The sequence below is a fragment of the Triturus cristatus genome, chromosome 9, assembly GCF_964204655.1.
Source record: "Triturus cristatus chromosome 9, aTriCri1.1, whole genome shotgun sequence".
Taxonomy (NCBI): Eukaryota; Metazoa; Chordata; class Amphibia; order Caudata; family Salamandridae; genus Triturus; species Triturus cristatus.
In genome coordinates this window covers 1,211,683,208-1,211,697,480 of record NC_140592.1, presented here as the reverse complement: position 1 = coordinate 1,211,697,480, position 14,273 = coordinate 1,211,683,208, and the positions used below count along the sequence as shown (strand labels likewise).

At 45.6% G+C, this 14,273-nt stretch overlaps 1 protein-coding gene across 2 annotated transcripts in view; it reads left to right on the top strand.

Annotated features, from left to right (window-relative positions):
• Window positions 1–14,273, top strand: part of STARD9 (StAR related lipid transfer domain containing 9) — a 460,180-nt gene that overhangs the window by 264,255 nt on the left and 181,652 nt on the right. For both annotated transcript variants that reach the window (XM_085627236.1, XM_085627235.1), the window contains exons 4-6: window positions 8,099–8,215; window positions 10,617–10,649; window positions 10,743–10,807. In XM_085627236.1, the coding sequence (XP_085483362.1) occupies window positions 8,099–8,215; window positions 10,617–10,649; window positions 10,743–10,807 (215 nt within the window). The remainder of the gene's footprint in view (window positions 1–8,098; window positions 8,216–10,616; window positions 10,650–10,742; window positions 10,808–14,273) is intronic.

Here is a 14,273-nt window from a genome sequence, read left to right as displayed (position 1 = left end):
CATGGAGCCTCTGGCGGCCAAATTGCGGCAGCACCATCGTGACAAGGCTCTGAGATGTTTCCAGCGGCAGATATTGATATCCATGTACGCTGATGATATCACCCTCTACGTCCGCGACCCTAAGGATAATCTCAACCCGATCCTTCGGGAATTTATTCGGTTTGGCATGATTTCTGGTATCCAGATCAACTGGAAGAAGTCGTGTCTGTTCCCCCTGACGGCCTCCACTGAGCGATTCGGGCTGGACTTCCCCCTCGCCTGGTGTGAGGGGGATTTTAAATACCTGGGCATCCGTATAGAAAAAAACAGGGAAGAGCTTATAAGGGCCAACTATGGTACAGCGATGTCCCGCATTGCGGATTGCGTTACTCGTTGGATCGCTTTGCCCCTTTCCATGGCTGGCAGGTCGTCATTGATTAAAATGGTGATTTTACCGCAGCTCCTATACCTCTTTCTGAACATTCCCTTTTTTCCCGGTGCTTTTTTCTTTAAGCAACTACGCTCGGAACTCATCAGGCTAGTGTGGGGCGGTAAGTCGCCCCGGCTCAAGTGGGAGATACTCATTAAGTCCTACGACCAAGGGGGGTTTGGCATTCCCAACTTTGAGCTCTACTACCAGGCAGCCCAGGCGCACTACGCCTACTTCTGGATACGGCAGCCTAGATACATGCCGGAGCTTGCGGTCGAACACTGGCTGGCGCACCCCATTCCTATAGAGGGCGCGTTGTACATCCCAGTGCAGGGAACAGACAAGACGCCCACGACGTTGCTTAGCACGGTGACTGCGTGGAACAAGTTGGCTGCTACTCTCGGGCTGGACCTGGTTTACGCGCCGCTAATGCCCCTTGCTTACCACCCGCATATGCCCTTGTTGCAGGAGGCGGGCTTCCGGAAATTACTTCACGCCATACATGTAGAGACATGGGGGGACTTGTACCATAATGGCACGTTCCGATCCATGGAGCACCTGTATGACGGCATACAGCCCTCTCCCCTCGATGTTTTCCTATACCTTCGCCTCCGACAGGGGTTGAGGGCGATCACGCCCAGCTTCCCACAAGAACCCCCGCATATGGCTCCGCTGCAGCGCATATTGAATGACGACACTCCAGCCAAGCTCGTTTCCAAAATATACCGTTCGGTACATTCCTCAACGCCAGCGCCGCAGCTGGCAGCCAGGGAGAAATGGGACCGGAAGTTGCCGGCCTCGCTGACGGATAAGCAGTGGCAATTTTGCTTAATGCAGACGGATCGCGTTTCCTCCAGTAGCCGGCTCAGAATTATCCATTACAAATACATTCACAGACTTTATTACACGCCGGCCAGGCTTCACGGCTATCAGCTCCGCGATGATGATCGATGCGAACGATGCCGGGCTCCCGGTGCGGACTTTCTTCACCTGGCATGGTCATGTGCAGAAGTGCACCGCTATTGGTGCCAGGTGTTTGACGCGCTCTCAAAGATGATCGACACAGTGCTGGTGCCCTCCCCTCTCCTTGCCCTCCTGGGCTTTGTAGAGTCTATACAGGCGACGCACCGCAAATTCATTGCGCTGGCTTTTTTGCTTGCTAAGAGGAGGGTGGCGTGTCGTTGGGGCAGAGGCAGGGCCCCAAAATTTAATGACTGGATGCGGGATCTCGTATACTGTCAAGACCAGATATGTACGTACTCTGAGCTTATGCCGCCTACGTCTAAGCCCACGGATATTTGGGCGCCGTTGCGATGCTGTCTCCTAGCTGGGGCGACTGCCACGGGCGACGTGTTATCGGCTGAGTGAGCCCGGCCTGATGTCCTCGGGTGCTGGCGGGAGTGGGTGCCCTGGGCTGCTGACATGGTATGCTAGCACTGTGGGCGCTGTAGATATGGGCCGCACATCCGACCGACATGTTGTGCTCTTATTGTGGGGTGAGTTGAGTTGGGGTGCCCCCCCCTGGGGTGTGGGAGCCATGCGCTGACTTCTTTGGGTGAAAAACTGGATGTTGTTCTGCACTGGTCTATGCTGCTGGTCTCGCCAACAATGCCTGAAATGTATTACCTTTTCTTACTCCACGCCTTCTATGTATCAATACTGTGGATTTTATGTACTCTTTGTCACTCTCTTGAATACAGCTGTATGTTTTTGCTCTAAAGTTTCAAAAATAAAATTTTAAAAAAAAACAAAAAAAAAAAAACAATAATTTATATTTATAATAAATCCGCACCCTAATCCCCTACAAACCCAACAACCTGCTATTAAATTCAAATTTACTAATTACATTTTTAAAACTTAAAGTACACCTTAAAAATACTAAAATAACAATTTGTCAATTTAATGGACATAATCACAAATCCATCATTCAATTAGAATGACAAGTTAATTAGAATTAAAAAAACTATAATTTATGTTTTAAATATCTTCCCATTTTAATCCCCAACAAACTCAAGAAACTGCTACTAAATCACAAATTATTAGTTAAATATAAGGATTTTTTAATACCCATTAAGATTGCAATCTATATTACAATTTAAAAAACTATTATTATAAGAATACTGATATCTAAAAATAATATGAGTAATATATGTTAAATTAAATAAAACCAATATAAAATACAACTATGTTAAAGAAAATAATACTATATATACAGTTTTCAAAAAAACAATTTTATAACAAAAAAATCAATATTTAAAAACCTTCTGTATTCTGTCCCATGTTATTTTGGACTTGAAGATATTTTTGCCCAATAATCTTGTACCCCCAGTTTTTTCCCTCAATAATTTGTAAATTCACCTATCTCCATCTTCTTCTTCTTGTGTTTAATCTCTAGTGCTCTGCTCATCTCCATTGCCTCTTGCTTTAGCCTTACTTTTTTCTCTCATTTATGTCTCCATTTTTCACTCCTCAATCTCTCTCCCTTCTCGTCCCCCCTTTCTTCTTTTTTCATCTTCATTTTCATTGTCCACCTTTCATTGCACCCTTTCTTTTGTCCACTGTTGATTCACTCTCTTATTTAATTCAATTCATAATGCTTTGGTGGCACAACTTTCAGTTTCACACTAGCTGTTTACGTAGTTATGTTCAGGTTAGTAGCATAGACAATATGGACATTGTCCCTGGTGTTTGATGTTCCTTGGCATCTGATGGACTCTGGATATTGCGTAGTGTATTGGGTTTTTATAGAGCCCATAGGTCACTGATTTCTGTTCTCTGGATATCTATGAGTACCTGTTGGTCTCTTGTAGTGTCTGTTACCTACTTGGGGTCTGATGTTGTCGCTGATGTCTGGTAGTTTTAATCACAGAATTCCTTGCATGGCTTAGGACGCTGTGTGGCCCCATCTAGTTTGACTTTGTTGGCCAGCCTTAAACCCGCGGTGAAGTTGGCAGTCAGTGAGCTTACTCGTGGTGCTCCGTCTTCTGGGGAGACACTCGACAATTGAGGCTAGACTCGGTCGAACAGGGGCAGGACCCAAAGTGTGCCCCACATCTATTATTGAGGGCGGCTTCATGCCAAGCACTGGTGGGGTTGACGGCTGGTCGTTTTTGATTGTGTTTAGGGGCTGTGGTCTTTTTGAATGTATCCTGAAAGTTAAGGGGACCTTCCAAGCTTTCCCCTGGAAATACGTGCATTCCTACACAGTGGGACCTTCCTTGCCCTAACATTATTGTGTGTGATCTGTTTCATGTGCGTGGAAAACCATTTGGAGATGAAAGGTGTCCATAGAGGACACAATAACTCTCTGTACAAAATGGTTGTTCCCTATCGTCTGATGGCCCGAGCGGCAATGACATCTACATTTGCTGCCATGACAGTCCAGTTTTCTCCACCCTACATAAAACTTGGCCCCTTTATTGTGTTGTGCCTCACCTGTTAATCAGAGGACCTTGGCTGAGGATGTCAGGTTCCAGTACATAAAAACACCTAACTGGGTGGGCCTTCCTTTGCCTACATGTCCACATGCCAGGAGAAAGCATGTGCCCAGCGAAGCCCTCACTTGCCACTAGTGCCACCAGTGAAGGAAAGGAATTTGAGTGGTAGCCCTGGGTGGTGTTTTGGCCAAAACTAAACACCATGCTATTCCAGTTTGAACCCAGCCCTATGCAAATCAGTCTTGACCCTGTGCCTCATGGGAACAGTCCAGCCCGAACTGCCAAGCCAGTTCCTCCCTGGACTGGAAACAAGCATCCTAGGACTGGTTTCGGGGTCCATCCATTGTGTGTCTTTTGCTTTCTCACCCTAAGTGCGCCAGATATGCCCAGATGTGGCTCCTGGGCTCACTGTGCCACTGGAATCAAGCTATCCTGGCTGAAGAGGGTTGAAACCCCGAAACCGGTCCTAGGATGCTTGTTTTTGGTCCAGGGAGGGCCTGGCTTGGCAGTTCGGGCTGGACTGTTCCCATGAGGCACAGGGTCAAGACTGATTTGCATATGGCCAGGTCTAAACTGTGGTGGCATGGTGAGCAAAAGAATGATGGATTTAACCCAGATCTCTTGACTGGGAGTGAATGTTTTGATTTGTTCTGCATTCGGTCCATCAATAGTGTGTCTTTTACTAAAGAAAACTAGAGCAGAGGGCACGCGGATCAGGTACTACTGGATTCACTGTATTTTCTGTCTGGTCACTCTTCCCCATTGGTTGACCACAGGTAAATGAATATTCTATGGAGGCTACTGGAAGCACATGAGCCATGGTGCACTTGTTGTCTTTAGCCAAGGTTCTCACCTTAAGAGCAATCTAGCGTCTACTGAGTAAATGGTGCAAATTGTCTGGGGTCATAATTCACCCTCAGAAAGCGCTTGCACCTTCTGTTCTTTTGCATCTATCTTATTAGTTTCTACACTCTTTTACCTACATTTGAGTAAATATCATTTCAGCTCATCAGCAATTGCTCTGACTGGGCATTGAGTTTACTGTGTACTATTCCCTCTGCTGTGTGTGAGTTCCCAACTCTTGCCACCTCCGATAGACTCCTTGACTCTCACCTTCGCTACCACTTTAGCTTCAAGTGCTCAAGGGAGTATTAAGGTTATCCGGGTGTGAGAACAGCCGTATTTGTGGTCATGGGACACCCGTGGTTCCTGATAGCAACTGCACTGGATACGACCCAGAACCAAGTGACTGCTGCAGAACCAAAAGAAAATGCCCCGCAGTGTGTCTCCTGACCTGTTTGTGGCTAGTTGTGTCACTTGGTCGCTGGTTGTCTGTTAGTCATTGGATGTGTTTTAGTGGATATTTCTCCGGTACTCTCTGGTAGTGACTCTAGGTAGTAGGTGTGTGATGGTCCCTGTCAGTTCAGTATGTTGGTCTCTAATTCTTTAGATGTAAATTAGGGTTTGTTGGTTTATTGGTCTCTGACAATGGCTGTTGGTCTATCTGTTGGGGTGTGTGTTTGAGAGTTGTTGGGTGTCCCAGAGTGTTTTAGGACAGTCGAGTGTCTTTTGGTTTTAATTGGCATTCTATTGCCTAGTTTTTCATTTTCGCTGTCATCTTTTGTTTTTTATACTAAAATACAATAATGATGTTAGAGGGGTATGGGACACAGACAATGTTTATGGGGAAACCCAAAAATCTGCAAAGATAGAGGTAGATTCTGCAGTAGGAGCATCAGAATGAGATATTTGGAATGCATTTTAAATCCAAATCAGATGCATTCTAAACCTCTCAAGAATGCAGCTGATTGGACGACTGAATAGCGACACCAAGAATATTGTGGCATACTAAAAGTGAGGGAAGAGTATTGAGGGACAAAATATCGAAAGGTAAGTGCATACTGGCACGTATAGGTTTACTATTCCTAACTCCACATCTACATACCTTGACGGTACATGTACCCCGTTGGTACATATATATATCTAGATTTGCTTACCTGTTTATTTTTTTATTTCTATATTCAGTCCTCGGTTTTGTCGATTCGATATTCTGAGGGCACACCCATGCAGCCTACAAGTGTTGTATGCGGTATCCTTAGGACACTCAGACAAGCCCCCCCATTCGATCATGAGCTGCAGGCCCCAACCTTGCAGTAGGATTCAAGAAACAAGAATCTTGCTGAGATGGGTGGCACCTTGAAGGTGACACTGATGATCACATGTAAGATTTGAAGATCACTCCAGGCAAGGGTTACGTGCTTGAAATACCACACTCATCTCATTGCCTCAGCTGCTAGATTTGGGCAGAGCAGAGCATTCTCATTTAGCACAAGGGGAGTCTTGCCTGTAGGGCACTTCTGCATTCTCGTTGTGTTGCTACAGCAGTGCAAGCTAGCGAGCCCCGTTCGAGTGCAGACTAACCAAACAAAGCCCCCGCGTGTCCTGTCTTAGAAAAGCCAAGTATTAACAACTGCGATTACTTCAGCATGCATGTTCAAGCTGAGATCAAAGGCGAGCCTGCATTTGGAGACCATGTCAGGTAAACGTTTCAATAACTAATGGTTAATCAATCCCCAGAGCCAAGTGTTCGGCATCTGCCGGACCTCACAGTCATTCGTTCTGACATGAGGTTTGGAGAACTTGTCTCAATCTTGGGGGCCTTGCCCATGCAAGTCATCAGGAAGTAGAAGGCTTTCTCAGTACTTCTTGGAGTGAGTCATCAGCGAGCTAGTCTTGCCCCTGGATGGTATCAACAAGCAGCCTAACATGCACTCAACAAAACGAGTGGCGGTGGAGATCACCACTGTGCCCACAAGGACCAGGATGCACAGCTCCTGGAGAATCCATTGTTACTTGTCAAGGCTGCCTTGCATTGAGATCTAGATGTTGATGTCGTCAGCTTCTGAAGACTCTGCAGAGTGGGCGCCAGGATGATAATAGGTAGAGAACTAGCATTTACAGTCAGTAAAACTGGGAAGAGCACAGGCCTCTGTAGAATCGCATAAGCGACAAACTGCAGAAACAAAGCAACCTGGCTGCTCATCGGGTGCAGGAGCAACTCCTCAAGGCAAGTCAAAGGTCATTTATGACCCGACAGTTGCTATGAATGAATCATCTGCCTAATAGGAAATGCATAAACCATCCATGGACCAACTCAGTTGCCAGGCTGCTTGGAATTAAAGAAGCCTCCCTTGCAGATTAGGGTTAAAGAGAACTTCTCAGAAAGATATGCAGATCGTTGTTGACCACATCTGGCTATAGACCTGCATTCATCTTGAGTGGGCGCACCAGTGTCTTTTTAAATGTCAGTATCATGCTGAGGTTTTTTATTCAGATAGAAATTGAATAATCCAATATAACATCCAGCTGAGTAGGATAACAAAATAGAGTGTAGTGGTGGTATCAATTTTTAGGTCGAGCCTGGGCAGCGCATGCGCTGTCCTGCCGCATGCTATATTCGAGTATGGACTTCAAGCCCCGCCCATTCTCCACCAATATTTTTCATTGGCTTGTGTCATTGTCCTTTGTAAATACTGGCTTCTGATTCGTTAATAGGCTTGTTAGTCATTGCTTCGTACCTCCTTGTCTTCATTTGTAACCTCCCATGAGGACTGGCCCTTTTATTCTGTTGTTACACGGTATGTCTTATTTAGTCTGTAAGCACTATTCTCTTTAATGAGTTTCTCCTACTGCAGACACAACATGCTTTCCTGCAACATTCAGCACACCATGCACGCTTTCACTTTCCAAGCAGCCCAGGACAATGGCGGCATCTTCTTTGAAATGAAACAGGTCTCGCAGTTACAAGAGTTTGAGCTATTGGCATTGTAAATGACACAGCCTTTTATTTATGTGTTAATTATCAAAACAGATAAATAAAAGGCATTGTAATTTACATTACCAACAGCTTAAACTCTCGGTAATGCAAAACCTATTGCATTGCAAACGCTTGTTTTGTTTGTTGTTCTTGAAAAAAAATAACAGGCATTCTGCCTTGGTGGGGTCCAGCTTCACATACGCGATGGACATGCAGATCTGTGATGAGATGCAGGCAGTGTTTGAGGCATTGGAAGTCTGAAGCACAGGAGGCTTGCAAATACATTTGTATATATTGATGATTACTTGGATTTAGTGACCTAAATCATTTACATCAAGGAGTTCCTTTCTCATTCTAAGGACCTGTGGATAAAGGGCATTGTGTCTCTATTTACTGAATATTTATACCACACGTGCCCTGATTGTGTCTTGACAGGTGTTCCAAGATCTCGGAACTTCGGTGCTATCCGGGGCCTTCAAAGGATACAACATCTGCCTCTTTGCATACGGGCAGACGGGTTCTGGAAAAACCTACACCATGATGGGGACTCCGGTGAGTATGAGGCTAACCGTCAGTCGATGCATCCCACGTGAAGGTGTGTTACCAAGCATGAGCATTGGATGTTTGACCGATTAAATTATATCTTTGCTGCAGATTGACTGGTAATATTGGGCAAGGTAATTACTTTGATGTAAAAGGGATGGAAATCATAAATAAAATCATGATCATTAAAACACTTATAGAAAGTTACAGATGACGTGTGAATGTGTTTTGGAACATAAGTATGAATTTGGTTTTATGCTTTTCTAAATTGTTCTATTATGGAAAGCTGGAACGAAATGTGTGGTTATGAATTATAAAAGACATCTTTTTTTAAAAACCCATTGTCTAACAATACCATTGCTCCTAATTATGCTTTTCATCCACCTTGATTCGTGTTTGAAGCAAACCTCGTGAACATTCTATAGTATGTCACAATTATGTGTATTCTTATTATGTCATTTGCAGCTTTTAATAGTTTATCGTCGTTATCCAGATATTAGCATATCCCTCTTTAATGTTATTTGACCATTTTTCCTCCCTCTGAATAGTTTTCATTTTCTTATTTTTCCATTCTTAGTAGTACACTTTATAGCTTTCTTTTTAGGGTAACTAACCCCATGTTTTATTTTATCAGATAATGCTTACACAATGCTGTTCCCATTGATTTTTTAATAAAAGGCATATATGACTATTTTATTTATATTTTATAACAAATGTATCTTATTTGTTGTTATTGTGATTTCAATTTACTTTTATCTTCACGATTGTTAAAAACCACTTTATTTTCTTTATAATCTAACTTGATGATAAAATAATTAAACTTAAAAACAGACATGGCAGAAAGTAATAATAACAGTGCATTGCTGACACAAACTTTAATGCCACTTGTCCATGTTAGATGCATTTTTAGTTCACGTTTACTTCCATACTGGGGTTAGGGTGTTCTAATTAGTGTATATGTGAGTCTAGAGTATGTTTATTGGAAGGAATGTATCTTCCTCCCACAAATGTGCGAGTCCTGGATCGGTCCAGAGGGTCCATCCAGGAGACCAGTCTCTCGCTTGAGATAAGACCCCTGTAATGTGTGAGGAATAGTGCATCTTCTGGCTATTGCTTGTTTCAAATGCTTTAAATCCACTGAATCAGGGAGTTTCTTGTAGTTAAATACTTTCCTTGTTCACTGTCACAACTAAAGCAGTGTGTCAAGGATCTCCCTGACAGGCAAAATCTGGAGACGAGATCCAGCACCTGGCGGATTTAAGGGAATGACATGGCTCACCCTCTGAGACACTCGCCCATCGCCTATATAACTCAACTAACTATTTATGTGGGAGAGCCCCCTCTCCTGAGCCACATTTTTATGTTAATGTCTGAGGACATTAAAAATAATTAAAAGGGTATATGTACACTGTTGAGATTGTTGTATTTTGGGCAGGTAAGGTTCCCATCATTTACATGATGAAAATAGGTATTTAGAAAGTTTGGTAGACATCAAATTTGATTCTAACTGTATTGAGAATGTGGGGAAAACTCATGGGCCTGGACACCACAATAATGTGAAGGTCTTCAGGGCAAATTGATTCGATAAAAAAGACTCTTCTTCAGGCTATGTATGTATGTATGTGTGTTCTTATATAGCGCTCAACTTACCCTTGGGCATCTCGGCGCTTGCATTGGGAACCCGTCCTGGCTTTTTCCCTGTGAGATAACCCGTACTGGGCATCTCCAAGGTGAAAGCCAGGCATCCCGCCGCGGGGGGGCCGCAGTGGAGATTAAGCAAGCTATTGCCCAGCGTTGCAGAGTGTGAACCCATGATTCGAGTAGGCACCAAAGTGAGAATTATCGAGTCCGTGGACACTTGGGCTCAGACCCTGCCGCGTCGGGAATTGAACCCTGGTCCCGGGTCTGACCTCTGCTTCAGGGTATGCCTCCTCTAACCAGTGAGCCACACTTCTCCACTACCAGCTCCACTCATTGCTAATCAGGATGACAAAGGTTCTTAGTTCCTTTTTAGTGATGGATTTTTTAGTTCACATACTTATGTTTTTCGTGATCACGTATATGTATAGTGTAATGTTTATGGGTACGGTCTCGTCTTTATTCTTTTAAGAACATTTCTCCTTCCCCAAAAAATCTCCACCTTTCAGACTCCCCTATTCATATGTTGTCCTTATTTTCTGCTGTACCCTGTCCCTTGCCTCGTGAAATCAAGGAATGTTGGCGTTGCACGTAATGCTACAACTTTTCAGTGTTGTCCCTATATATCTTAGATAAGTGTGTCCTTCTGAAAGCTAAAAAAAGACTTGCAGTGGTGGTGTGGAGTGGGTAAGAAGGGATTGTTTAGAAATATACGTTTTCAAGTTATTTCTGACTGATATCTCTGTCAATTCTTCTCATTTTCTGTTTCTAGGCATCTGTTGGCCTGACTCCGCGGATATGTGAGGTAATCCTCATTCTTATATACATTCATGTTCTGCTTTGTGGTAGTTCCTTGTTTTCATGATCAAGTATACAACCATGCTGTTGGTCCACACAGGGGCTTTTTGCAAGGCAGGACGACTGCGAAGGCGGGTCAACATCCTCCAGCAGGATAGAAGTCAGGTGAGACCGTCCTACCTCCTCGCACTGGTCCTGACACATATGACTGCCTCATTGATCTATTTATGTTTGTGTTCCTTACAGTCTCAAGGCACTCTACCATGTGTAGGTTTGTCTTTAGGGATGCAGATTAGGGCATCCTTCATACCAAACCCTTTGAAGATACAAGGGCTAATAAGAAGTTTGGGCGAACTTGAGAAATTGGCAGCTTTGTGATTGCTTGTGCAGGAGAGACAGGCTAGTGGCATGAATGGAGTTTGTGATAATGTGGCTGTGTTGACTGTACTGCTGGAATTGGTAGAAATCAAGGTCTGTCTTTACAGAACCCAGTTTAAAGGAGGCATGTAGTTGATGCAGTGATCTGCCTTCATGCACATTAGTGCACTCTCTGCCTGCCTCTATTGGGTGAGCAGTTTCTAGAGGCTCATTCCTGTGCCTCCCTCTAGATAGTTATTGCATGGGGCACATTGACTGCAGGTATAGACCAGGGTAGTGAAAGGATTGAAAAGTATGCATGGGCCGCTGTGTGTTTTTCATCTAGTATGTGGCAAAATTCCAAACTCGTATCATACTGTTGACAAATAAAATTAAAATAAATAAATTGCCAACATGTTAGATCTTAATATATAATCCTGTGACACTGTGGGGCGCTGAATAAGTGAAGTAGTCATGGGAGCATCTAAAGAAAAGCAAAACACATTGCCAACATTATAAAGAGGGAATTCTTTTTTTATTTTCCATCTATCCAAGTGAATCTCGAAAGTGGTCCATGTCAAGTGTGACACCTTCAGCCACTTTTAGCTTGTTATTTAGCCGATTTTTGCTTTCTGAGACTTTCAGATTTGCTTTCACTATAGGCAAGGGGCTAAAAACTGAAGCATGCAAAGCATACTGACTGAGTGTATGTTACAAAACTATGACTACTTAGCAGCAATGCAGGTATCCATTTGTGTTTATGTAATTTGTATATATTCCTATGAGTTGGTTGTGTACATTGGGTGCTTGTAAAAGCAGGCCTTTTAAAACATGGCATTTAATTGCAATTATCTACCTGCACTTCTAAAGAAAATATTTAAATGAATGAAGAACACACATTGTTTTCAAGTTCTGTTATATTAGGCTTGAGTAGGTATCCAGGGATGCTTTTTGTCTTAATAGCCTGGTGCTTGTAGCACCGTATTTGCAAAGAAAAAGTACAAAGGCTCTAATCACCAAACCAAAAAGCAGAGACAGCAATGGACTGGGTGACCTGTTTACTCATCCCTGACACGGACAAGGCAGACCTCATTGACAGCATCCACTACCCCCTTGAGTTACCCTCCTCACTTCTCCCAGGGTGGGCATCAAATGTGTGCCCCAGGATTCTCCCCCGCTGCGTATTGTCCTGTAGTACCCTGATGCACAACGTCCACTGCTCTCCCAATACATAAAACACATTACAATACAATACAATTCAAAGAAATGTGTATAGCGCACAGCTGCCACCAAAGAGGCGTCCCACGCTAGCGGCAACATCAAAAGAAAGTGAGCTTCGGGTCAGCAAGTGTGGAGCCTTGTAAGCAAGAATCGAACAGTAAGTTTGAAGGTTTTTTTCTGAGAATAAGTTCAGCAGGGCGGCAGCGCAAGTGGAGGGGAAGAGCATTCCACAGCTTGCAGGCAAGGAAGAACAGGGATCTACATTGCCCCCTGCTGCACAATACCAGTGATACACAACACCAGCTGCTCCCTAGATGCACAACAGCAGGGGCCCCCAAGATGCACAACACCAGTGGCCCCCTAGACGCACAACAGCAGTTGTTCCCTAGATGCACAACAAAAGTGGCCCCCAAGATGCACAACACCAGTTGCTCCCTAGATGCACAACACCAGTTGCACCCTAGATGCACAACACCAGTGGCCCCCAAGATGCACAACACCAGTGGCCCCCAAGATGCACAACACCGGTTGCTCCCTAGATGCATAGTGTCCATTTCTCCTCTAATGCACAGCGCCCATTGATCCCAGTTGTACTGCTCATTTCTCCATTGGTGTGCATCGCTCCCATGGTTCATGCCACCCTCTGCTCCCTTGCGGCATATTGTCCTCCTGCCCGATGCACAACACCCATTGCTCCCCTCATGAACAATGCTCCTTGCTCCTGATGCACCGCGCCCCCTTGCTCCCCTCATGAACAATGCTCATTGCTCCTGATGCACCGCGCCCCCTTGCTCCCCTAATGAATAATGCTCCTTGCTCCTGACCACAGCGCCCCCTTGCTCCCCTCATGAACAATGCTCCTTGCTCCTGATGCACAGCACCCTCTTGCTCCCCTGATGCAGGACACCCCTTGCTCCCCTGATGCACAGTGCCCCCTTGCTCCCCTGATACACAGCGCCCCCTTGCTCCCCCGATGCAGGACACCCATTGCTCCTGATGCACAGCGCCCCCTTGCTCCCCGATGCAGGACACCCATTGCTCCTGATGCACGCGCCCCCTTGCTCCCCAAATGCAGGACACCCATTGCTCCTGATGCACCGCGCCCCCTTGCTCCCCCGATGCAGGACACCCATTGCTCCTGATGCACCGTGCCCCCTTGCTCCCAAGAATGCACAGTATCCCCCTTGCCCCCCTGATGCACAGCGCCCCCTTGCTCCCAAGAATGCACAGTATCCCCCTTGCCCCCCTGATGCACAGCGCCCCCTTGCCCCCCTGATGCACAGCGCCACCTTGCTCCCCTGATGCACAGCGCCACCTTGCCCCCCTGATGCACAGCGCCACCTTGCTCCCCTGATGCACAGTGCCACCTTGCCCCCCTGATGCACAGCGCCACTTGCTCCCCTGATGCACAGTACCCCCATGCTCCCCTAATGGACAGCACCCACTTGCTCAACTGATGCACAGCGCCCCCTTGCCCCCCTGATGCACAGTGCCACCTTGCTCCCCTGATGCACAGTACCCCCTTGCTCCCCTAATGCACAGCGCCCACTTGCTCCCCTGATGCACAGCGCCCCCTTGCTCCCCTGATGCACAGCGCCCTCTTGCTCCAGGACACCCATTGCCCTTTTGATGCACAACGCCCATTCCCGCCCCAAGGTAGATCACTTCTCCCCTGGTGTGGGTCAGTCAGGCCTCCTGTGGTGTTATCACCCTTTCATCCCTTGCTTCATGCCACCTGTGGTCCCCTGATACACATCACCAGTTTCATATCATCTTGTTCCCCCTGATGTGCGTGGTTAGTGTAACATGTAAATGATGCAAACATCACTCCTTTCAGCCACTAGTGCACGTGCACACAGGCGTGGCCCTTGCAAACAGGATGTCTTCTACCTCCTCCACAGCCATAGAATATTAGTTTGGCTGTACAGAGATGGTGGTGGAAAGGCTTACGTCACCCAGATTGTGTTTAATTCTAGGTGGAGTTCACCTGGAGCAGTGGCAGATTTACCTCCTTGAGCCCTTGGCCCTAAAAGATGTCAAAGAGGCGCACTCC